Here is a 26,382-nt window from a genome sequence, read left to right as displayed (position 1 = left end):
AATAAGGGAAGTACATTATTATTATGTTAAAGAAAAAATAGCCTCTTCATATTTATCATCATATTTATCATAATGATATAACAAAAGGCTTCAGCACAAAACTTATAAAAGATGATATGTATCTGAAAAGTTTACTTGCCCATCAACATTTGCTGACATGTGGATACCATATGAATAACTAGGCCTACATATCTAGGTAATTTTATCTAAATTTTTTTCTAAATCCACAGGCTGCTCCTTTTACTCCCCGGAAGTTTTCACCAATAGCGAGTTTTATTAATTCCATGTTTTTCATAGATTCTGGTATTCAGAGAAAGTTTATAATAACATGTTTTTCATATGCTTAGTGTAATTTATCCCAATTGGTGTTAAAATATGTGAGAAGTAAACAAATTATGCAGCGTGCATTCGAAAACAAGCTCCTGTCGTTGACTTTGGCAGGTGTTGTTATTAAATTTAGACTTACCATCACAATACTTTATAATCTCTTTATTCGTTAACATTATATATTGACAAAACATATATCTGAGGGAGAAAATTAGGTTAGTAAATAAGTTTCGATTCACATTACTTGGTAATTATTTGAAAACAATGATGCTATTCAGACAAAATACTTGTAACCAATCAGCTAGCAGGAAACTTTTCTGAGCTGGAAGGGCACCCCTGCGATTGAGTGCAAATGCGCCTCGGTAAAAAAAAACTGAGTATAGTAATAGTGCGTACTCGGCATAAAAGAAAAAAATTATTCCTGACGTATCACAAAATGGTCAAGAGACTAACAAAAGACACGACATCAACGTAATAGATCAATAATGTAACATATAAAGTGTCTAAGAAGTCAAATAAGACAACTAAACTTACCTTAAAACAGGTGAAAGGAAGCAAAAAACAAACAAACAAATGACCAGGATGGCCAAGGAAGTGGTACTAATGATGTGTAGTCGGTGCAAAAAAAACAAAAAAGTCATTCTCAGTAACTCACGACTTCCAGCGCAAGTACCACTGCCAAATGTATGATATGGCACGAGATATCTCAAGGAAGCCTTAAAACAACACTGTGGATCTTGAGACATTTCGTATTATATTAGCATTTGACTTTTTTACGTGATATCTTGTGGTAAGTCCAAAATTTTTAGAACACTGATTACAAGATATCTCAGGTTAGTCTGGTAAAGGGTTAAAAGGGTTAAAGAAACAAGAACAATTGTGTTCATTTTTGTCTTATAAAGTAACTCCAGCTTAGCAATCAGTAACAATTTTTGATGCCCCTCATCAGAGTCTACTTAATCTCGATGTTTTTAAAACTATTGCTGAAGATATTTCGAATCAGGAAAGTAGAGAATTGTTAACACAGTCTCATAAAGCCTCTTTCAAGTGCCCTGTGCCTACACTGGTTTCAGGTCCTGCTCCTAAAATGTAAACTGCATTTTGACCCAAGTTGTCTTCCAGTTCCTCCTTGTCTAGTCAGCCTTTTGAGGTAGTCAAATCTCATGCTTTAGGGGAAAGAATTGTAAAAGTAACCACAACTGATGGTTTGAGTCCTCAGGGTACAGTAGGATGCTGTCTTCAGAGTTTTTGGAGTGTCTGGCAAAGCTTCAGAGCAGAACCTTGGGTGGTGAAGGTGCTTAGGGAGGGACATGTCATACCTTTAGTTGCTCCTCCTCCCCTGTCAGCATCTCCAATATTCTTCCCGATGTACTGTCATCACGTAGAGAGATTCTGAGTTTTACAGGAGGAGATCATACAGTTGTTACACAAGGAGGTGATCCAGCCAATCTTAGACAGTCACTGGGGTTTTATATTTGCTTTTTTATTGTCCCCAAAGCCTCGGGTGGCTAGAGGCCAGTATTAGACATTTCCAGTCTCAGTACAGTAAGTTCATTCCTCTGACCTCCTTGTCGATGGAGTCACCCAGTTCTGTTCTGGGAACCATCCAGAAGGGAGATTGGATGATTTCTATCACTATGCTAGATGCATAGTTCCACGTACTGATCCACCTTCTGTTGAGGAAATTTCTACATTTCTTCTTCGAAGTCAACAAGTCTACTCTTCCATCCCAGTCAATTCTTTATCTAGGGATGAAGATCGACCCTGTCTTTTCAGGGTTTTCTGATGGAGAAAATGAGGAGACAATTTTCTGTCTTCTTAGAGAATTTCTACCCTTCGAAAAGCTTCCAGCCAAGAAATGGCTGTCTCTTTTAGGCCACATGGCCTCTTGAGAGAAGCTTATCTTCATGGCTTGCCTAAGAATGAGATCAGTTCAATTTTATCTCAAAGACACTTGGGATAGGTCTCATTATCCGGATTCGTTTCTGATGATAGTTCCCCCCAAATCTGTTTGTGGGGAGATGGTCAAGACTGTTGATGGGTCAACCTCTGGACCTTTAGAGTCCAGACCTCACACCATCTTCAGATGCATCGGTGTCAGGTTGGGGAGTCATTCTGGGACACATTGAAATGTCAGGGAGTGGTACAGTAGAAGAAAGCAATATGCATATGAACAATCTAGAGCTTCTGGCAGTTTGGAAAAGCCTTATGCAAGTAGAACATCTTGTCTGAAATGTCAGGGAGTGGTACAGTAGAAGAAAGCAATATGCATATGAACAATCTAGAGCTTCTGGCAGTTTGGAAAAGCCTTATGCAAGTAGAACATCTTGTCAGAAACAAGATAATCGCAGTCTACTCAGACAGTTCAGCAGGTCTACTCTTCCATCCCAGTCAGTTCTTTATCTAGGGTCTTTTCAGGCTTTTCTGACTTAGAAATGAGTAATAGTTTTCTATCTCTTCTTAGAGATTGTGTACCCTTCAAAAAGCTTCAGCCAAGGAATTGCTGTCTCTTTTGGGCCACATAGCCTCTTTAGAGAAGCATATCGTTATTGCTTGCCTAAGAATGAGATCAATTCAATGTTATCTCAGAGACACTTGGAACAGGTCTCGTTATCCGGATTTGTTTCTGGTGATAGTTCCCCCAAATCTGTTGGTTGGGAAATTGGTCAAGACTGTTGATGGGTCAACCTCTGGACGTCAAGAGTCCAGACCTCACATTGTCTTCAGATGCATTGGTATCAGGTTGGGGAGCCATTCTGGGACACATCAAAATTTCAAGGAGTTGGACAGCAGAAGAAAGCGAGATGCATATCAGCAATCTAGAGCTTTTGGCAATTTGGAAAAGCCTTATGCAAGTAGAACATCTTGTCAGAAACAAGATGATCGCAGTCTATTCAGACAGTTCAACTTCTCTGCCTTACATGAGGAGGCAAGGGGGCACAAAATCAAGAGATTTGTTCAGCTGGCAGGGAACCTTCTCCTGTGGACAGAATCCAGGAACATCTTTCTTTTACCTCAGTTTATCCCAGGGAGAAACGGCATTATAGTAGACAAACTCAGCAGGAAAGGGCAATTACATCCATCAGAGTGGTCTCTTCATCTGCAAATTTGTCAGAGGTTGTGGAACCTTTGGATAGCCCCAAACATCAACATTTTTGCAACTGCCCAGAATACAAAACTACCAGTTTAGTGTTCTCCATGCCAGGACCCTCAGGCATGGGCAGTTGATGCTTTTCTCCAAGAATGGTCAAACCTAGACCTCTATGCTTTTCCCCCATTTGCAGTTTTGAGGAAAGTAATCAGTAAGTTGCATTCTTCAGAGAATGCAAGGATGATGTTAATAGCTCCTTGGTGGCCCCAAAGGGAATGGTTTCCTGAGCTAACCATCTCTTGAACTTGGTGCCTAATTAAGTTGTTCTGGTATTGTAGGTATGCAAAGCAACTTTGTTCCTCCAATTACAGAATATTGTTCTATGTTGTCTTCGGTTTTGAGACATTCTAACTTGAAAATTGGTCATGATTTAGATTTGAAAGAAGTGTTCTGATCGTTTAAACTAGAAACCCCCAAATCTTATAGTGTTGTAAGTTGAAATTTGGACGTAGTTCTAAAATTTTTTACTTTGCCTCAATTTGACCCTTTGTCTAAATCTTCCCTTAAGAACTTAACATTAAAGACTTCTTAGCTTTTACTACAGCTAAGCCTATTAGTGAGCTTCAAGTCCTCTCTTTTAATGTGGGTTTCATCCAAGAGGATGCCTGCCTCTCTTTTCTGCCTTTGTTTAGGGCAAAAAATGATGTCAAAGCAAAAGCCCCTCCCAGATTTGTGAAAGTGCCTAATTTAACTTCTCTAGTAGGCAATGAGGAGGAGGCTCTTCTATGTCCTGTTAGAGCTTTAAGAATTTATCTGGACAGACCGAAACCTTTAAGAGGAGGCGTTAAAAATTTATTCTTTGGTGTTAGGAGGTTAATTCTCTTATGTCCAAGGATGCTATGTCTTTTTTACATTGCTTAATTCAGTCAGCACACTCAGAGTTGAATCATGACCTTTTACCGTTGTTGAAAATTAAGCCTCACGATGTCCGTGCTACTCAGTGGAAGTGTAACTCTGTTTTTGCTTGGCATTATCTGCTAGGTGTTGAAAATACATATGAGAATCATAAAGCCCTTAGCCCATCATCGCGGTGGGGATAGTTTCCTCCGGAACCAAAATTAGAGAGTTTCTTCTCTTCTTTCCTATTGATAGTTATTAGAAAATCCTTCTATCTTAATTGGGGAACATGAAGATACACATTGGTGTATGGGGGCATACCTTCATATTGTAAGGTAGTTATTGTATTTAGTTTGACTGTCATTGTGGGCTTCGATTCTGGCACAGAAGTCAATAATACTCTGTGAAATAGGGTCCTTTTCTTGGTAAGAATCCTCAGACAATTCTCGCTACGAGGACCTTGCCCTGCTGTTGGTCCACCCTCTGATGGCAGTACCTACCAGAAAGGATCACACAACAGGTAAGAATGTTCAGAAGCTTTTTCTCTTTTAAATAAAGCTTTAGTTCACTTGGCAGACCAGGTGTTTTTTCTGGCTGCACTAACCCACCATCCTTTTTTCAATGTGGTAGTCAACTAACTTTAACAGTAGGTAAGATTCATTCCAAATAATGATAATTTCTCGGACAAAATTGATTATTTGGATACTTAACTACTATTAAAGTGGAAACCCGTCCAACCCCCTACATAAAATGGGTAGCCAGAAAGAAATCTGATGAAAACATAAACATTTTAAAGCCATCTGGTGGGAAAACAGGTGATTTTAGACAGTCTAACCAAGTCAGCCATGCTTCTTTTGTTGTTTTTTTGTAAATACCCTTAGCACCTAGTGGCTCAAAGATATAAACTAACTTTAACAGCAGGTAAGTATCCAAATAATTTATGTTATCATGAAAATTCAAATTTTTTACATTTTTAAAACCCAAAAGGTAAATGCAATAATGTGCTTAGGATACCTATGAAAGCACAAACTCATTTTCTGGTGTCAGAGAACTTGCTACAGCTTGTTTTGGTTGATGTTACGTTTATGATATTCGTGGTTCTAATATTTGAATAATACAGTAATAAATAGCAATTAATAATTTTCTATGAAATGTATATCCACATTATTCGTGGAAAAAAGGGATTTTGACGAAGGAAAAATCTATTTCTGGAGAGGGACCATGTCACCCGATGAAAAGTCCATTCAGCACTTATTTCTAGGTAATTCCGTTTGCTAGATACCAGAGAAAGCTAAATGAAATGCTGGAGTTACTACCCCAGAGCGAGCTCCATCAGATGGAGTCGTGTATGGAAAAGGGTGAACTACAAAAACACGGAACCTTATCCTATAGAGATCCCAAGGTCAAAAGTCCCACAGGAGGTGCCGTTACAAACCCATGCACCACCCGTGGACAGCACACAAAACACCGCTAGCCGCATTCCATGAAAGCATCACCCCACCAGAATGATGTTTACTATGGGAGGGACATGACACATGATGGAGGTGGGTCATCGGGTGACACGGTCCCCTCTCCAGAAATAGATTTTCCTTTGTCAAAATCCCTTTTCTGGATCGGGTCCCATGTCAGCCGATGAAAAATTAACAGAGAAATAAATATCATTCTTAAACTAAAGAGATAAAAATTCTAAGGGGAACAGAAGACCAAAGGTCCAAAAAAAACTTTTTAATCACTAATAACAATAACAATAATGTACAAAAGAAACTGATGTTAGCTTAAAATTAACATGACAATATGAAAAATATACATAAACAAAATAACTATACAATATTGAAAACCATAATAACTTAAATGTGTCATTTAGACAAACACATGGATAACACAGCCAGGTGAGAAGTCCAGGCAAGCCTGACTGAAATGACCGTAAGGGGATAACTGAGGCAGTGGAGGAAGAAATGACTAGGAATCAGAAAGGGAACCAGAGGGAGGGACAACGTTGCCCTGCCGCAACTGCTGAGAATTTAAGAGCTTCTAAGGATTTCAAATAGTGACGTTTGAAAACCAAGGGTGACTTCCAACCGGTGTACCTGGTAAGATCCGTGAAATTCATGTAATGAAAGTAATTAATGGAGGTGGCCACAGCTCTAATATCATGAACTTATGGGACTGAGTCAGGGTTAGCCTGCTTGATAAAGTAAAGGATCTGTTGTCTAATAGCAGACATAGAGAGATTACCCCCTCCTTCCCTGATAAAAGAGGCCCAGAAGAGATGTGAGAGGACCTGTCTAAATAAGCCCTCAAAGTATGAACTGGGCACAGGGACAGGTCTTAGAGGCAGGGGGAGAATTTTCCAAGGCGACCACCTATGCTATGGATCTTCATTTTTGGCCAGGAAGGTAGGGTGAGGAATCAGCAAAACCTCCCCTGATGGAAGGAAGTCGACGTGGTTGGGTTCCCTAGAGAGTGCAGACAGCTCTGAAATTCTAGCACCCGAAGCCAGGCTAACTAAGAACAACGTTTTCCTCAACAAGGAAAGGTAGGGCAGGACTGATTATCGATATCTGAGGCTAACTTCAACACGTCATTTAGAAACCAGGAAACTGTATGTGGACGGATTACTGGCCTCAGACGTGCACATGCTTTAGGGATGGAAGAAAAGTAAGGGTCTGTGAGGTCAATTTTGAAACCATACAAGAACACTTTTCGTAGAGCCGACTTGACTGTAGTAACAGTACTAGTGGCTAAACCTTTCTCAAACAGTGATCTAAAAAAGGAGATTGCTAAATTTATGGTCATTACTGTAGCCTCAGATTCTCTTAAAAAGAGTGCTAGTTTCTTAATTGCTGAGTCGTACTGACGAAGATTGAGACCCGCTTTTATCTGATTCCAAGAACATGGTATTGACAGGATCAACGTTAGCATCCCTTTGAGCCGCAAACTTCATAAAGTCCACAAAGCCAGGGCATTTTGGATTTTGAGGAAGCTGACACAGTCTGAGTTTGTACTACTTGTGTTAGTTTGGACTGGGGATTTGGATGTGGCGAAGTTTCAGTTCTAGTAGAAGAGGAAACCAGCTGCTCTTTTGGCCAGTAGGGAGCCACTAGAGCTACTTGACCCTTGAACGTCCTCAGTTTGTGAAGGACTTTCAACAACAAGTTCACTGGAGGGAACAGATAGATCACCTTCCACCTGTTCCAATCCAATGACATTGCGTCCGTGAAAAGAGCTTGAGGGTCCAGGTTGGGAGCTACGTAATGAGGGAGCTTGTTGTTGAGCTTGGTTGCGAACAAATCTACCTCCAGACCCGGAACTAGTTGCAGATCCAATTGAACGAGGCCCTGTCTAGGGACCACTCCGACTCGAGGAGTTGTCCTGGAGAGAGAATCTGCTCTGACGTTCCGGACCCCTGCAAGATGGGTGGCAGATAGGTGCCACTTGTTCTTGCAGGCCAAGGAGAAAAGTGCAATCATTACCTGGTTGATCCTGCTCGATTTTGAACCTCCCCTGTTTATGCAGTGGACTATCGGGCGCTGTCCAGAACCAGTCTTATGTGAATCTTCTTGGGGGAAGAAGCTTCTTCAAGGTAAGGAAGACCGCCATGGCCTCCAGAACATTTATATGGAACTGGCGGAACATGAGGGACCAAGTCCCCTGCACTTCTTGGTGTTGAGAATATCCTCCCCACCCGCTTAGGGAGGCGTCTGTGTGGATAACCAACGCCGGAGGAGGAAATTGAAGGGGACTGACTTGGACAGGCTCTTGACAGTCGACCAGGACGGAGTCGCTTCTTCAAGATGGTGGGGATCAGAGACACCTTGTCCCTGAGACTGATATTTGCCGACTCCGCCACACTCTGTTGATATCCTTCAGTTTCACTTTCAGCAACAGGTCTGTCACGAAGCGAACTGAAGGGAGCCCAAGACTCTTTCTTGGGTCCGCCGAGAGGCTTTTGGATTTGAGAAACTGTCTGGTTGCTCTGGCTATCTCCTTCCTCTTGGGAGGAGGAAGAGAGAGCTTGTGAGAATTCAGATCCCACTGGATTCTAGCCATTGAAAACAACAGCTCGGAACCAGGCGGGACTTCTCCCTGTTTACACGAAAGCCCAAGGATTCTAGAAAGTCGACCACCACGGATGTAACTCTCCGGCATTCCTCGACGCTGGATGCCCAGATGATCCAGTCGTCTAGATACGCGGCCAGCGTAATCCCTTGAGATCGGAGTTGCTGTACGACCGTGTCTGTCAACTTGGTAAAAATCCTTGGGGCTATGTTGAGGCCGAAAGGCATCACCTTGAAGGAATATGCCTGCCTTCCGAGCCTGAACCCCAGAAAGGGGGAGAACCTTCATAACCGGGACGTGATAATAGGCGTCGGAAAGATCTAGAGAGGTGGTTACGGCTCCACGGGGCAGTAGGGTCCGAACTTGGGAGACAGTAAGCATCCGAAACTTGTCGCAACGAATGTAGGAATTCAGACGGGACAAGTCCAGAATTACTCTCCGTTTGTTGGAACCTTTCTTGGGAACACTGAAGAGCCTGCCTTGGAACTTCAGAGACCTCACTTTCCTTATAGCCTGTTTCTGTAGGAGATCCTCCACAAAGTCCTCGAGATCCTTGGTCGTAGCCTGATAAAACTTGACTGGTGGAGGGGGATTGTTGATCCAACTCCAGCCTAGGCCCTTGAAACTATACTCTGAGCCCAGGGACAGAAGGTCCACCGAGCTCGAAAAATGGTACAGCCTCCCGCCCACAGGATGTATGTCACCGGTCCTGTGTTTGCTTCCCCCTCTGGAGCCTCTACCTCCCCTGTTCCTGGGAGAGGAGCGGGGGTTCCCCTTCCCTACCATAAGCCCGGGCTTATTGCCTCTGGTTGATTGTCTGGAGCGAAATTTCCCCTGACTTTCATATGCAGGATTGAAAGCTGGGAGGAGACATAGGAGGAGCAGCCAAGACTGATGTGCCGGGTTTACCAGGACATACTGAGGCGGAGGATGGGAGGAAGAGGTTGAAGGCTGACTTTGTAAAGGAACCTGAACCAAGGATTGAGCTGGAAGACGTTTGAAGTGTTTAAATTTCTTACTGGACTTTGTGGGAAGGCTGGCAAGATCAGACTGTTTCCTTTTATAGGGCAGACCCCAACGAGAACGGAGGCTCTGATTGACCCTAGCTGCCTCAGATAAGACTGCATCAACTTCTTCTTGTGGGAAAAGATTAGCTCCCCAGATCGAACTCTTAAGAAGCTTATTTGGTTCATGCCGAACTGTGGCTGCTGAAAAGATGTGCTTCCGGCAGGCCAGTCGGGCAGTCATAAAGTCAAACAGGTCTTGTTGAAAACTAGCCAAGAGAGATTTCATCAAGACCTGGAATAATGGATCTTCCCTGTAAACCAAAGAAGTTGCTTCCGCTAAAGCCAAAAGAGTTCAAAGACCTGGCGAGCCTTTCCTTAGTATCAGCCTCTGTTTTCAAGAGCGTCTCGGGATCTTAGGAGCTGCTCACTGAACAGATCAGAGGCGCAGTCTGGGTCAGGCCGAGTCACTGTAAACGTATTAGGGGCTCCCTTCCAGAATTGGTGCCCCGGGAAAGACGAGAGATGTAGGGTCCGTCTCACGGAGATGAGGGAAGGGTTTACCTTCAAAGCAAGCCTGGCTAGTCAGGGAGGCCACTTTTGAAGTGCAAGGGAGAAGGAGAACATCACTGAGAGTGAACATAGTGAACACTCCCTTAGCTGGTGTAAGCTTAGTGTTTCTCCGCTTGCCACTCCGTAAGGGTCCTCATCAAAGACGACTGGGCTTGGTCGCTAGGATAGATGACCGTCTCCTTAGGGACTTTATCAGACCTGTTCCAAACCTCTCCCTTCAGCCTGGCGAAACCAGTGTAGGGAGATGTCAGGTCTGGAGGATAGAACTCCAACTCTTCCACTCTCCTTGTGCCTAAACCCTCTATGGTAAGAGTACCTTCGTGCACTGGAGCATAAGGGCCAGACGCCAAGGATTCCCTAGATCAAAGGGAGGGAGAGTGGAAGGGTCAGAACAGAATGAGACCCTAGAATGAGAACCTTGTTGAGATTCCACCTTCTCCGAAAGAGACTGAAAAGAAGAAGCAAGACCAGACAGCTTGCTGTCTACCCCTCATGTCGATCTTCTCAAATCTCACGTCGATTCTTTCCAGGAATTGTTCAAAGAAATGAAACGTATCCAAAGAAGGAGGAGGGGGAACTACTGATGTGATTGAGGCTCCGCTTGGGACCCGGAAGGGGGGAGGCTGTACTCGTCGACGGAACGGGGCTCGTCGTCCGTGCCGCCGCTGGAGGGACCCCATATCGGCCTGCGGAGTAGGTAGGGTTTTCTTTTTAACGGACTTCACCTTCGGGGCAATAGACCCAGACGTGCCCGAAAAGGTATGAAGATTTAGAGAAAGCCTTTAAAAGAAGCAACAGAGGAAGAAGGAGAGTTAAACAGTGAAGAACCTGCCTCACTTACCCCCTTACCTGCCTGATGCTCCGGGATAATGCTCGGAGACTCAAGGCCGAGATCGAAGTTCCGCAGGCGTCTTCTGGGCGCCACCGCTCAAAGCGAACCGTCTGGAGAGGGCTGGGTCAACTCACGAATCCCGGCAATCAACGGAGCAGCAACCTGCGTCGGTGACAGAAGCTGTGATCCAAGCGCGGGAAAAAGGACATTACAAATGTCCTTCGAGAGTATGTAGGGATTGCCAGCTCTACGTTGCGCCCAAAGCCGCTAACCCAGACTTTAAGGGCCTGGCGAAGAATCACGAGACTTGCGGTCAGCCTGCGGAAGAAAAACATTATTGCGGTTTTACGAAGGCGGGAGGGAATCGATAAAATGTAAAAATTACAGTTGGCTAAGAAGGAAAGATGCATGATCACCTACCGAATCATCGATAGCCTGCTTGTAAAGAACGTAGCAAACATCACATCCGTCAGGGTGCCAAACAATAAGATCCCCACGTGGACCGCACATCCGGAGTGAGACCGACAAACTTCGTGGCCGCTGGCCTGATGGAGGGCTGCGGAGCACCCTTCTTCTTGGCAGCGCACCACCTGTAAAAGTATGAGATTATGAGTACACTGTGTAAGGTGCCGGAGTAGTGTGCCGGAGCAACACAGTATTAAACAAAGCCGTGAAACCAGCCGGAATGATCCGGGAGGTAACCGGGTAAAAAAACTCATACAAACAAAACAAAAACAAAAATAATAAATAAAACAAAATAAATTTACCGGAACTAGCCGGAGTAACATGCCTTAACGTAAGTGACGGATACAAAATGAAATGAAATGAAATGGGAAGGTTAAACTGTCCGGAGAAAGCGCATTCCCGGCAACTAAAAATAATATGAAACTAGCGATAACGGAAGACCGATAAACGCTAGAACGCCGAGAGCGGGAAGCAAGGAATGCGCTCGATAGAAGACAGTAGTTAGCTAAGGGCAGGGAACGTCAAAAGCCCAACACGAAGACAGTCAGGTGGAAAGCTCTAACTGGCAAACGAAGAAGGGACTGAACCGGAGTGTCGCCAAATTAAACGACACGCTGGAGAAGACGTATGAAGGAGGAATGAAAAACCCGGAGGAAGAACCGCAAAAGAACGACCAGAGAGTGGGAATGCACAATCTGGCGTTTCGTGTCCTCCCGCCCACTCGCTGACTGAGTCATTACCCAGCAACGCGAGAGAAGCAGGAGAGGAACAGGGACAACCTCCTCCATGGGGGGAACAGGGAGATAAAGATGGCCAAAGATGGTGGACAGGAGAGGGAAAGCCCTCCCGGCCACCAACAGTCCCAAGCAGAGGGAGGGTAAATAGGTAAAGTCACGGACCCAAGCCTTGATAAAGGAGAGGCCAAACAATGCAGAGGAAGGGGCATAGGCTATAGGCTAGAAAAGGATGGGTCGACATAACCAAAAACTGGAACTAACCTTAAGTAAATACCAAACTAGGGTAGGCTACATGAAGCCCCCTATCGCTATCCCAGCTTAACCAAGAGGCTCATTAGCCTACGTAAAAGAAACAGGGAGAGGGAAGCAACATGAGGTCCCTCGCTATTTCAGCTTAACAAGAGTCTTATTAGCCTACGCAGAAAGCCGAAACAGGGGAAGGGAACATAAAGAAGAAGACCTAGTAAAACTTAAGGAAAGCGCCGCATTGGAAAAAACGAACACAAAACGTTATGAAGGGCATGTGAACGAAAGAATGAACGACCATCACCCCCTTTTTCATGGAAAAAGGGGGGCAATAGCCTAATGCTAACAACCAACCCAAAAATGGAAAATCCAAAGCTAACAACCAGGACCATACCCATAAAAAGGATAAAAGAAACATAAAAATCATCAAATATCAATACAAAACAAGAGGAGGATTAAAAAACCATCAATCAAAATCACTAATTAGACCTCTAATGAAAAGGGCAAAAATGCTGTTAAACGTGATAAGAGGCAAAAGAGGAACCGTGCCTAAACACCATCGAAAAAAAGGGCGTTAATCAATCAAAATCACTAATTAGATCATAAAAAGGAAAATTCCTAAACATGAAGAGGAACAGTGAGAAAGGAGGCGACCCAAGATCACGAACCACGCATGGAGGTCACGTGAGGCCGTGAGAGAGGAGATCGAGACGGGCGTTATAAATCCCCTTTAATTATTAAACTAAAGGGAAATAAGGAGCCTCAATTGCCTCAACTAAAAACGAAATACTGGTACTCATCTTAGGTGAAGAAAGACCTTGTGAGGAAGCCATAATGATGCAAAAAGGCACAAGATTAAAGCACAACGAAAAAACGTGTGAACGATGGTGCTTGCTGAAATGGAATGCGGCTAGCGGTGTTTTGTGTGCTGTCCATGGGTGGTGCATGGGTTTGTAACGGCACCTCCCTGTGGGACTTTTGACCTTGGGATCTCTATAGGATAAGGTTCCGTGTTTTTGTAGTTCACCCTTTTCCATACACGACTCCATCTGATGGAGCTCGCTCTGGGGGTAGTAACTCCAGCATTTCATTTAGCTTTCTCTGGTATCTAGCAACGGAATTACCTAGAAATAAGTGCTGAATGGACTTTTTCATCGGCTGACACGGGACCCGATCCAGAAATTGCCTATTCATGGAATTTTTCATAGAGAAATATTCACTAATTACCGTATTTTCATGTAATTTTTATGACTAAATGCATTTTTATGGTAAAACTGTTAAAATAGTCAGTTATAAGCATTTTTAGCATTTTTAGAGAGGGCCTTTGGTGTTTGGACTATTAAAATAGGGCATTTTTAGAAGGGTGTCAAGTATTTTTGGTTTTTAGCGATTTGGGGGACGTTGTGGTACCTATTCCCTGCAAATCCCTGGGGTCCACTATATTTATATTTCACACTACACTTTTGTATTTTTACTGTATTTTCTCACTACCTATTTTTACAGCTCAAAAGTTAAATGCAATCTGTTTGTAGGGTATGTACTTACGCACAAACTCATTCGCTGGCATCAGAGACTTCCTACAGCTTTTGTTTCGTGTTGTTATGCTTATGATTTTCTCATTTATATTTTATGCTATTCTCATTTATATTTTTACTGCATTTGTTTATCGAAAGGTGTTTTGTAATTCTATGTGATGATGCTATTGATGTTTAGTGATGTTTATATATAAAGGAGATCAAGCTGTTTTTTCAGCCTTTGAACTCGAAGTAATTTTTTGACTCAAGTTGCGTTTTTTTGGAACCATTAGTGATGCATGCAACGTATACCTGTATTCAGTTACATATAAAAGCAGAAGAAATATAAAAATGGCTGTTAATATTTCAGTGCAATTCAACACCAATGATCAGTACATGTCAGTGAGGCGCCCTGAAGAACCAGACTTTCAGATTACCTTGAACCACCCATCTGTCAGGCAGTTATCAAGATTACAGCAAAGGATCTTCAGCCTTTATCAGTTAACCTGGATTATGTGGGAGAGAGGCACCAGCCAATCAACAGCAAACAATCCCCTTAGTCTTACAAGCATATTCGTGCCTTCCACCTCCACATAGATATAATGAGAGTGCTTTACAATCCAGTAAATCTCTGACTTACGTGGAGACTATTCTGTTTTGAACTACAGTGAAAGGTTAATGGCCATATTCTATATTTCCTCTGCAGATCTCTGACTTACATGGAGACTATTCTGTTGTGAACTGCAGTGAAAGGATAATGGCCATATTCTTCATCTCCTCTGCTTTTATATGTAATTTTATTCTTATAATTGTTAGTCAAATGAAGACATTCCTGAGTGTGTCTGTACCTTCCCTTTGATGAAGTGAACATGCAACAATTATTATGTGACATGCACCTACAGAGAAAGAAACTATTAGAAAAATAGAAAACTTTACAACAAATTTAACTCAGTTGATGCAGCCATAATTTTTAATGAAACTTATTCGTTGGCACTTCAACTTAACAAAAACTTACGGGTTTCTGCCCTCCTAGTAACAAATCTGTAAACAAAGATGGCATGTAGCCAACACAATGCAGTACCCAGTAGCACCTTGCTTAGCTTACAGTGTGCAGCAATTCTATATCAGGTAACTGATAGCCTATCCTAACTGATATTGTGCCATTTTGATTCAGTCTAGAGAAATATCTAAAAATGGATTGCTTGTGAAAATATGTGCTGTACAGTAGTTTATAGTTTAGCTTAACAAAAACATTGCCCATTTACCAGGTATGGTCACAAGATATGCAAAGCAGGTAAAAATCATTTAATGAAAAAAGAAGACCAAGAACAATTTTGTGTTTGTTTTAATATGTAGCAAAATACTTGGCTCTTACTGTGCCCCCATCTCTCTCTCTCTCTCTCTCTCTCTCTCTCTCTCTCTCTCTCTCTCTCTCTCTCTCTCTCATACAGCCCCCTGATCCCAACCCCTTGACAAGGTGAGGGGCTTAGGGATCCACTGCAGGGAGAGTATGCTCTTTTACTCTTACTCTCTCTGCTGTGAATTCAACCAAACATTGGGACCTGTAACTCTTTTACTGCTCCTCCTATTCTTATATAATTCGTTGTATGGTGACTTAAATCGAAGGACAATTCTAGCATTGCGACTACACTGGAACCCAATACTCCACCACGGAGCAAAGGGAAATTGACCAGGAATGTTCGTGAAATAGGACCAGGAATATATGAAACCCCTTTTAATAAGTATTTGGCCTTCAACCTGGAAGATTCTAATTTTGACATTTTCAGTGTATACAGAGACATTGTGATGTGTTGTGGCGTGATCTTAAAATATCATCTGAAGGCCAAGGAAAACTGACTGTAGAATCAACCTCAGCAAAGAAATTGAAAAGTTAAAGGTATTACCGCATCTTCGAGGAGTTAAAGTGGACTGAGCAGTACTTGCTTTTTGGAATCACTCCAAGGGAATGATATTTGCACCCCAACTGATGACATTCAGAAGAGAAACTAAACTGGTGGACAAATTAAATGATCAAGGTGTGATTAAAGTTGAAAGAATGAAGAAGATCAATGGACCCTTAGTTCCACTTCCAAATTCAATTACTACATTTGATTCGACTCGCTTTGCCTAATGTTATAAAAGCAGCGTGGTTGTGTTTTAAGGTTAAGCAGTATATCCCGAGACCCAGGAGATGTTTTTATTGCCAAGAATGTGGACATATGATGGGGTGCTGTAGGCAGAAGCTACAAGGCAAGCTTGCCACCTGTGTTAAATGCAGTGAATCAGAGCATGGTGTATGTAATAAGGAAGCAAAATTTATACATTTTGGAGACAGTCATCCATCTTTTTCACAGAATTGTGATGTGTATATCATGGAAAAGGAAATACAAACCTGAAGGGTAACTGAACGCATCGCATTTGCAGAGGCTAAACAAAGATTGTTAAGCTAATATGTTAGACCAGGAATATCCTTTTCAACAATTGCTGCTAACAGAAGAAATATAAATAAAACCAGAGATGCTTCCTTTGGCAATACAAAGGGAAGACCATTAGCGACATAGTGCTGCCTCTTTGGAGGCTGCACCAGTAATTCCTGGCACTCCTGCCTCTTTGGAGGCTGCGCCAGTAATTTCTGGCACTCCTGCCTCTTTGGAGGCTGCGCCAGTAATTTCTGGCACTCCTGCCTCTTTGGAGGCTGTGCCAGTAATTTCTGGCACTCCTGCCTCTTTGGAGGTTGCACCAGTAATTTCTGGAACTCCTTCCTCTTCAGAGGCAGCACCAGTGATCTCTGGGGCTCCTGCCTCTTCAGAGGTTGTGCCCTGTGGTGCTCCTGCCTCTTTGGAGGTTGCGCCAGTTGTCTGTAGCGCTCCTGTCTCTTTGGAGGCTGTTCCAGATATGCCTGGCACTCCCACCTCTCTGGAGGTTGCACCAGTTACACCTGGTGTATTGGCCTTTTTGGAGTCTGCACCAGCTGTATCTTGCACTGCAGTCTCTTTGGAGGCTTCGTCATCTATGTTGGGTGTAAGTGTCCTTCTGGAGCCTACATTAGCCGTGACTGGTGCCCCTGGTGCTTCAGAGGATGCACCATTTGTGTCTGACTCTCCAACATCTTGTCAGGTAGCTCCAGCTTTGTCTGGTGCTCCTGAGCTGGAAATTCCTGTTACAAAGATGCCTTCAAAGGTGCCTTGATACTAGGTAGGCTTTTTCATCTGTGGCAGGCTCCCCTCCATGGAGGCAGCTTAGCTCCATCATCATCGACATTAAAGTGGAAGGCAGCCAACAGCAATCAGTCTCCTGGAAAAAAACAGGAGCAAGATATTAGAGTGAAATCACTGAAAAGGTGCTCCAGTTTAACAGCCTCAAAGTTTAAATAAAATTCATTCATTTTCTCCAGTGGAACTGTTAGGGATAAGAGCTAAATGGGAAGAACTAAGGCAGCTTATATTAGAAGTGTCTCCCGTCTGTATAACTTTGCAGGAGACTATGATTGGTAATAATACATGCCCCAGCCCACAAGAGTAGTACATAAGAATTCCCATTTTGCCTGCTGGCATTTTTTCATTTTTGTTGGTGATGACAGTGCTCATCCTTGAATGGCTGGGCACAGTTACTGCCACAGATAATTACTGTATGGTATTTCTGCTTTAGAATTTTTCACTATTTCTGGTTGTGAACAGTTGGTAAATGAATCCTCTCATAAATCTGGCAACCAACTTGACCTTGTATTCACAGATGTTACAGGGGTTGTATCTTTTAGAGTAGTTTTGTTGCTGGATTCATCTGATCATATTTTGATTAAGGTTAATGTGGAGATTGAAGAGGTTGTTCTTGATTTCAGCTTTTCAAGAAAAGTATAATTGAAATCCCAGGCCAATATTCACCGTGATCTTACTGAGTTTAGGTGGAGCAATATTTGTAGAAGTCCAAATAGTACTGAGTATTTAATTGATCATCTGCAGACATTTTTTAGATGTGAATTCCTTCTGAAATCTCAAGTTTCATCTTAAAGATAAACCATAGTTTAATGCTGCTTGCAAGGGTGCCTACCATGAAAAACAAGTTTTTCATTTATGGAGGAACAGTTGGTTGGAGTTTTTGTGTTGTAATTTCTTTGAGCTTGCAAGTGAAGCTCAGGTTGTCTATGAGAGCTGAGAGAGCTTTATAATGAAGGTGTGAAGATCTTGCTCTCCAGTGGTGATAACCATAAATGGTGGTCTGCCCTCAAATTATCACTCCTTGAAGTTTATTGGAGCATGCCTCCCCTTGTAGGAGCAGATGGAACTGGTTACCACACCCACCTGCAAATACCGAAAATCCACAAATACTGAAACCCCCTCTAAAAATGCTTATAACTGCCTGTTTTATAGTTCAAACATCAAAGGCCCATATAAAATGCTTATAATTGCCTATTTTAATCATTCAAACAGCAGATACACCTTAAGCTATCATCCTAAACTATTTAGTCATAAAAATAATATGAAAATAAAGTAATTGCCCTGAATAATGTGAATATATGTTCCACAGAAAAATCTGCGAAAAACTGAAGCCGCAAATGCTGAACTGCAAATAAGTGGGTGTCGACTGTATAGTATATTGCCCTAAACAGAAGGCAGAACCTTTGGCTCAAGTCTGTAAGCGCACACAGAGCGGCGAGTTCTTGTTACTGCATCAGTCATGCTTTCCAAAGCTGAAGTTGTGCTCAATGGCCTCCAGATTTAGAAAAGTCAGAACTTTGCATCTGGGCCTTGACAGTTCCAGCAGCATAAACCCAAACAGGATCTTTCCCATCTTTTTTTCAAAAGGAATACTGATTATTGCTCCTAAGATTAGTGTTTTCAGATGATTAGTTGGACTTTCAAAATTTTTTTTTTTAGTCTTAACTAATGCCCCTTGAAATGTAGGCCAATTTTGGTTACTCCTGTTACATGTAAGGTTTTTGAAAAGCTGCTCTCCAAGCATCTTTGTAGGTTTGTTGAAGATAACCTGCTATGAGCATTATAGTTTGGGTCTTGCAAAGGCCTCCATACTTGTGATGAGCTTTGTCAGTATACTGTCTTGCAGAGTGCTCTTGATGAAGGTGCAAAAGCATCCATGGTTTGGTTAGATTTTAGCGCAGCTTTTGACCTTGTGAATCATCTACTAGCTAACATTATTGGGAATTGGTGAATTTTAAACAGTTAGTTAAATGAATTTTTAATAGGCAGAACCTGAAGGGTCTGTGTTGATGGCCAGTATAATATAGCTTTAATAATGTCATTTCAGGTGTTCTTTGAACTTTGCTATTTTTTATGTATAAATACTGTACAGGATGCAAAGCCTGGAGAACAAACATTGTATATGCCGATGATGCTACGCTTCTAGCTTTTGTTCCATCTCCACCTTAGATCTGTGGTTGAATCGATGAATAGAGATCTGGCACATATTCATGTGTGGAGTTCTTTAGCTGTAGTCCCTTTTATGAAACTTGTTATTTAGAAATAATTTCCAGTTACCCTGTCATTGTTTCTGTCTTTGTTTCACCCATTTAACTTTTCAGTTTCATTAATATGTTCTTTCATTTTCAGGATATCTTATGGTCATTTATGCAAACATCTACGATTGTAAACGTGCAGCACGAGTCCTGAATTTTCTTAAGGTCTTTGGGGATAAATCCAAATTAAAACTTTTTGGAAGTAAAAGAAATGGTAAGCATTAGTCTTTAAGTATGGGACTAAATTTTCACTCATAGTATTTAATGGTGACCCTCCAAATTTGTGGTTGTTCACATGAACCCATTTGTTATAAATATGCTTGTTTCTTGCAAATGTTTCCCAGGCATCCCATAAGGTGTCCTGCTCATTCCTCCATAGGGCTTTTATTTGAGAAGTACGCTTCTTTGCTATCCTAGGTTAGTGATTTTCCCTTTCATTGTGATGTCTTTTTTTTTATTCATCCATTTACTGTAATTTGATTATTAGTTATAATATATGCTGATTTGTTTTCTTTAGTGATATGTCTTTTATCATCTGGTATTAGTATTTTTTGCCTTTTGAGCTGGTGATTTACTAGTATTTTGTTCTTCTTCTTCTTCGTTTAACGTGCTTTAATACAGTGACCATTTTGCTTGGGCTGTTAGTTGCTTCATATAAGTAACTTACCAAGTAATTACATAGCTATAGTTTCTAACTCGCACGGCAGCCTTTTTTAAAAAAAATCCTGGCAGTGTTTCAGTTGCTTTGTGTAGGTGACTAGCCCTGCCCACTATCGGGAGTAATGGGAACAACTTAGTAGCTAACCTCATTGTGTTTCTGCTGACTCTCGACTAAACACTGGGTGTTTGCAGCAACTCTTTTTCATTGGTTTTTGGTTGAATGACTGGATTTTGGTGAAGCATTAACGATTGAGTGGCCTTCAGACTTTCAGGATCAGTTTTCTAGTTTTTGTTCTCATTTTGTCTGATTCAAGTTTATCTAGTTTTCGCACTGTAGTGAAGGTTGCAAAATCAGATTGATCAAATCTTCATATGATTCCCATACAATTTGCAATAAGTGTAAGGGGCAGGAGTGTAGTAAGGAGAAAACGTGTGATGAATGTAATGATTGGGACGAGAAAAAGTGGAAGTTACAGTCAATCCCTCCTATTTGTAGACTCACTGATTCGCAGATTTTTCTGTGGAACCTATCCCCAAATTATTCATGAAAAATTAGGCAGTTCATGGATTTTTCGTAGAGAAATATTCACTAATTAGTGTATTTTGATGTTATTTTCATGACTAAAATTTTTTTATGATTAAAAAATGTTTACTAATTTTCAAATACTAATATAAGAGTAATAATATTAAATAATGATAATAATAATAATAATAATAATAATAATAATAATAATAATAATAATAATAATACCGTACCTATAATAATACAGATAATAATAAGTACAGCAATATTAGGTTCCAGAACCCCTTGTGTATGGCTAGAGAGAGAGAGAGAGAGAATGGTGGTTGATCTTACATTAAATATCTCTTTAAACTATTCATGAATTATTACGGAGACAGAGAGAATAATGTGAGAGAGGGGGTGTTTGTTCTTATTAAATACCAAGAGTGAATTATTCATGGTTTATGACAGAAAAAGAGAGAATAACTTTGGAAAGAGAGAGAGAAGTTATTCTTACGTTAGATATCAAAAGATGGAAATGTGATTCATGAAGGAGAGAGAAAGTTTTTTTGTATCAAAAGATGGAAAAACATGATTTGATTTATGTGGGAGAAAGAGAGAGAGAGAGATTTTTCTGTAAATTTCATAGCGGTATTTATTTTGATCATCAAGTGGGCAATGCATTTGCCCATGGAGTGGGCAACATTTTCTACCCTTTGCAGTCAATATGTCAAGTTGATTGACAGTTAGGTTACACCCCCCTTCGCTTTGAAGCATCAGAGAAGATTGGGAATTGATATGTGTTCTTTAAAAATTTTACATAATTAACTATAGAAATTCATAAATATTGTAATTATAGCATGGAAAATATGAAAAATTTCATAACAAAGTAACATCACATTTATCTATAAAACTACAGTACTGTATAAATAAACATATATGCTACATATACAAAAAAATCTCTATCTCAATGAGAGAGAGAGAGAGAGAGAGAGAGAGAGAGAGAGAGAGAGAGAGAGAGAGAGAGAGAGAGAGAGAGAGAGAACAAAAATAAAGCTTATTTGTCAAAGCAAATATTTTAAAGTACAGAGAGAGAGAGAGAGAGAGAGAGAGAGAGAGAGAGAGAGAGAGAGAGAGAGAGAGAGAGTGTTTACATCAGCAACTGTTTTGTGATTTTAGTATCACACAGTATTCATTTGCCAAAATAAAAATAAAAATTTTTCATACCAATTTTGCACATAAAAAGCATGAAAACTTATAAAGTACATAAAAAATTAAACAAAATCAATTTTGCATGGTTTCTTGAGGATTTTGCAATATATTAATTTATATATATTATTATAATAATATATAATTAATAATAATAATAATAATAATAATAATAATAATAATAATAATAATAATAATAATAATAATGTTCCTATAATAATAGTAATAAGATTAGATAATAATAAGATTAAATAATAAGTAGCTCTGGCTGGTAAAAAACTGGTTCTCTCCCCTCCATATGTCCAGGAGGGACCCCTTTATAGCACCCAAGAGACTGCATTACAGTGAAGTATAGTGAACCCTGATACGATGCTCAGAAATTATAACATATTAAAATGATATTAAAGTGATTGAAATAATATAAAATTATATTAAAGTGATATTGAAATTTTATTAAAATATTAAAGTGTTTTAGGATGATAGTTGAAGGTATATTTAGTGTTTGAACTAATAATATAGTCAGTTATAAGCACTTTTAGAGGGCATCTTTGGTGTTCAAATGATTTAAAAGTTTTTAGGGGTGTCAAGTATTCACAGATTTTAGCTATTCATGACGGATTGTGGTCCCTATCCCCCGCAAATAGTTGGGGTTGACTGTACTCAAATCTCACCTTGACAAGTTAGAAAGAGATAGGGAGAGGAAGGCAGCCTGTAGAGCCGATAGACGAGCGTCCCTTTAGCCTAGAATCTACACCTAAACCTTGGTTAAAAGATAGCCCTGCTATCCCTTCTTCCCCTGTTCCTGCTTTTTCTCTTATTACAGTAGTAGTCTGCCTACTCTTCTTCCACCTACTCCAGCACCTGGCTCCCTTGCTTAATCCAGGTCTGACAAGAAAATTACCACGTTAGTGAATACAGTGGTGGAGTTAGGGGCGTCACTGAAGGTGCTAATGGAAAAAGTGGGAGCTAGGACAATTCGCCGTAAACAAATTTGCCTTAGGACAATTGATTGTAAGACTTTTTTCACGTGAAGAAAACTTGCCGTCATGGATATTTTGCCGCAAGGACATTTAACCGTAAAATGTATATTTTAGTTTTTAGCTTATTTCTTTTAGAGATCAATGTAACTATATTCATATAGTTATCTTCAAGTATATTTATCACTTTTCATTGATTTTCATGTATTCATTTAATTATAATTATATATAAGAAAAGGATAAAAAAATGAAGACCACACACTTTATTTAAAAAGTTTTCTAAAAAAATTCAAAGCTGAAAATCATGTAAGTTCATAGCAGTTGCTCGTAAATAATGTTGTTTTGCATTTTGATCATAACCTCTGACAATACTTAGTATAAACTTATAAACATTTTTGTATTGTTTCTTGACTGCTGTTTCACCTCTTTCTGCATCGATTATCTTCTTTTTAGAAAGATATTCTTCATTTTTCAATACATTGATGAGTTTCCATAAATTTGGATGCGTATTGGTCACAGATGCTTGAAGCGCATTATGGAACCCTTCTACTCCATTGTTGGTATTAGCCAGCTGATCTAGGGTTCTTTGATAAACATTCCAAAGTTCGATAGGAAAAGTTGGAGAAACTCTCGACGAAGAGGTCCCCTCCTCCCTCTCCCCCAATGTAATGAGTTTCAAAATATGCAACTAGTTCTTGTGGTAAGTCATCGTCATCAACCAACTCTATAAATGCATCAATGATGTCTGAAGGCGGTATGAATGCAAGTGCCATAAGGCACTTTACTTTTGTATTAAAAGCACAATCACTTTGATATCGAACCTTAAGCCCAATATCTGTCACTTTTCTGTAAACATTCTTACAGAAATGAAAATAACAGCCTGTTACATTTGCAGAAGGGAAAATGTCAGAAAACCTTAAAAAACTAGCTGGTTCGAAATCAATCATTAGATTTTCAGGTTCTAGGGACTCGAGTAAATCTTTAACCTTTTGAAAAAACGTATTGTAAGATTCCTTAGTCTTATTCGGAAGGAGACCGTAAACTCGTGGGATGCATGCATGTCCTATGTTGACATGTAGAGTATATAACTGATAGAAGATTTCAGGACAAACCTTAAATGTTCCATCGCATGCCCAATTTGTATGTCTTTCTAGATCGTGTAACCCTGCAATCGTACCAAAGATCAACATTCTGTTTTCATCTTCCATTCCACCATCATAAAGTAAAAATCTTTCTCCGTTCTGTAAACACGCAAATTCTTCGGGAATTACATAACCGATTCTTGTTCTTGGAATAAGAGGGGCCTTTTCTTCTTTTTGTCTCCATCTTCTTATGTCTCTTGACAAATTTGAAGTTGATGGCATAAAAGAGCGTCCTGCATTTTCTAATTCCTCGCATGCAGCACCAATCAATGATCTTGAAGCTAGCTGGGATTTCAGTGCATTTTCTTTCTTATGTGCAATTGTTTTTTGCATTTTATGTTTGCTTGGGTTCGCTGGATGGGTATGCTCACTTACAGTTTTACAGATTGAAATCTCTTCAATATTCCGTCTTGTATGTACTCTTGCTTTGCAGTTTTTTCAACACACTTCCAATAAACCTTGCCTCCATATTCTCTTTCTTGCCTGTAAATGAAGTTGGAATCATATACGAGCTTATCACAACCTCTGGTGCTTTTGATAGTGTACGGCATCAGGGGGTTTAAGTTTCAACTGATAAAAGTAGATAATACAAAGGTTTAAGATAAAAAAATAAAAAATAAAAAATATGGTAAACTACCGAATTTGTAATGACCTCATTTAAACATTTAACGACGGGTGTCAAAATTATAACGACCTCTCTCTCTCTCTCTCTCTCTCTCTCTCTCTCTCTCTCTCTCTCTCTCTCTCTCTCTCTCTCTCTCTCTATACATGACAAAGCATATACATTTTACGGCGAAATGTCCTTGCGGCAAAATATCCGTACGGCAAGTTTTCTTACGGCAAAATGTCTTACAATCAATTGTCCTACGGCAAATTTGTTTACGGCAAATTGTCCGGTCTCCGAAAAAGTGTATACAGATAAAGTGACAAGTGGCAGTATTGTGCAAGTGGAGGAGGTGGCTACTTGTCTTGCCGGTTCTCCTAGATGAAGGTCCCCTGAACCTGGGATAAGACATGCCAGAAGTCTGAGGGAGGCTGGTGGGGTTTTCCCATGGGTAGTTGCCCCCTCAGTTGAGCCTGTTGTGCATTCCCAGGTATCAGCAGACAGCCACTGGAAAGGCGTCTTTTTGGATGTGCACCAGTTATTGTCCAGTTCTGAGGATTCCGGCACTGACAGGAGGCGCAGCAAGTGCTTTCTTGATGCGTCCTGTCCTCTGAAGAGGCATGCAGTTGATGTTGGCTGCCGTTTTCTGCTGCATGTTAAGTGGTATAAGGAGGCAACTCTCAGCCCACAGCCTTCCTACAGTTTTGCTGTATAACCCTCTATCTCTTCCTTGGTCCAACATCCACTCTGCACTCTCCTAAGCATCCAGCTGTTGAGTGCCCTTGCTTGACCCCCAGGCACCCAACAAACCCTCTCAGGTTCCCGTTGTTATTGTCCAAATGCCTGGTCCCTCCTGAGCGCTCAGCGCCACTAGCCGAGCACCTGGCACCAGCTTCCAAGTGCCCAGCGCCAGCTCTCGAGTGCCCAGCATTAACTCTTCAGTACCAGTTTCCACCTCCTGAGCACCGAGCACTTGCTCCCAACCATGGATCTCCTTCTTTAGACCAAGACGAGCCATCATTGGTGCCCATTAAATGGCGGTTAGTTGAGATTATGAGCTTGCTAATGAAAGCTCCCTCCGCCTCCAAGACTTCTCATGATTCGACCCTGTCTCCAGTCTCCTCAGAAGGGGAGTTTGATCAGGAACCTGCCCCTCCTTCAGCCTATGAAGCTCTCCTTCAATATTTTTTGAAGAAAAGAGAATTATGGTGCCCCTTTACCGCTAAAGGAGTCACGCCAACCCAGAAGTCTGCTCTTTTATTTTTTGCCATTGGATCCGCTTCACCTCTTCCCTCAGGATACTGTGAGGATAATTGCTTCAAAACCTCCAAAAGAAGACTACTCATGATTTCTGGCTCAATTTTCCCATGATTTTTGGCTCAATTTTCCAAACTCCCCAAGGATTTGTCTGCGTTTGTTCCCAAGTTGGTCTCTCCACTCCAGCAACATCCCTATCGTGGGAGTAAGCTTGAGTCGCAACCTAGGACCCGCTCCAATGTCCAATTCTCGGCCAGAGCCATCAAAAGGAGCTCAACCAAGTCTTTACACAAGAAATGAGGAAGAAGCCAGACTTCTCGAGTTTTGAGAGAAGTGGAGTATGAGAGGGGCTGAACAGTGGATTGTCAAGGTTCTAAAGGAGGGCTACCCCAGCCCTGTTCATGGAGAGCCCACCTTTAGTCACTTCTCCCATCATATTGAGGGCCTACTCGAGGTTCGGAGAAGCATTTGGCCCTTTTGGAGGAGGTCTCCTCTCTCCTTCTAAAGAGAGTCATAGAAAAAGTGGAGGACATCAGCACAGAGGGCTTCTGCAACCGTCTGTTTGTGGTCCCCAAATCATCGGTGGGACTGGAGACTAGCCCTCGGCGTAAGCGCCCTCAATCTCTTTGCCCGGAAGACAAAGTTCAAGATGGAGATGAACCAGGCAGTCCTTTCATCCATTCACCTGGGTGATTGGATGATAACCTTGCTTATTCAGGATGCATACTTCCATATCCCCATCCATCCAGACCCCAGGAAGTATTGCAGGTTCATCTTCCAGGGCAAAGTCTTCAGTTACGAGCTCTTTGCTTCGGC

General features: G+C 41.2%; 1 protein-coding gene across 5 annotated transcripts in view; it reads left to right on the top strand.

Annotated features, from left to right (window-relative positions):
- LOC136844855 (uncharacterized) overlaps positions 1-26,382 on the top strand; it is an 855,665-nt gene that overhangs the window by 414,996 nt on the left and 414,287 nt on the right. For all 5 annotated transcript variants that reach the window (XM_067114093.1, XM_067114090.1, XM_067114092.1 and 2 more), the window contains exon 7: positions 19,310-19,429. In XM_067114093.1, coding sequence (XP_066970194.1) covers positions 19,310-19,429 — 120 coding nt within the window. The remainder of the gene's footprint in view (positions 1-19,309; positions 19,430-26,382) is intronic.

Source organism: Macrobrachium rosenbergii, chromosome 13, assembly GCF_040412425.1.
Source record: "Macrobrachium rosenbergii isolate ZJJX-2024 chromosome 13, ASM4041242v1, whole genome shotgun sequence".
Classification (NCBI taxonomy): domain Eukaryota; kingdom Metazoa; phylum Arthropoda; class Malacostraca; order Decapoda; family Palaemonidae; genus Macrobrachium; species Macrobrachium rosenbergii.
This window is presented reverse-complemented; position numbering and strand designations above follow the sequence as displayed.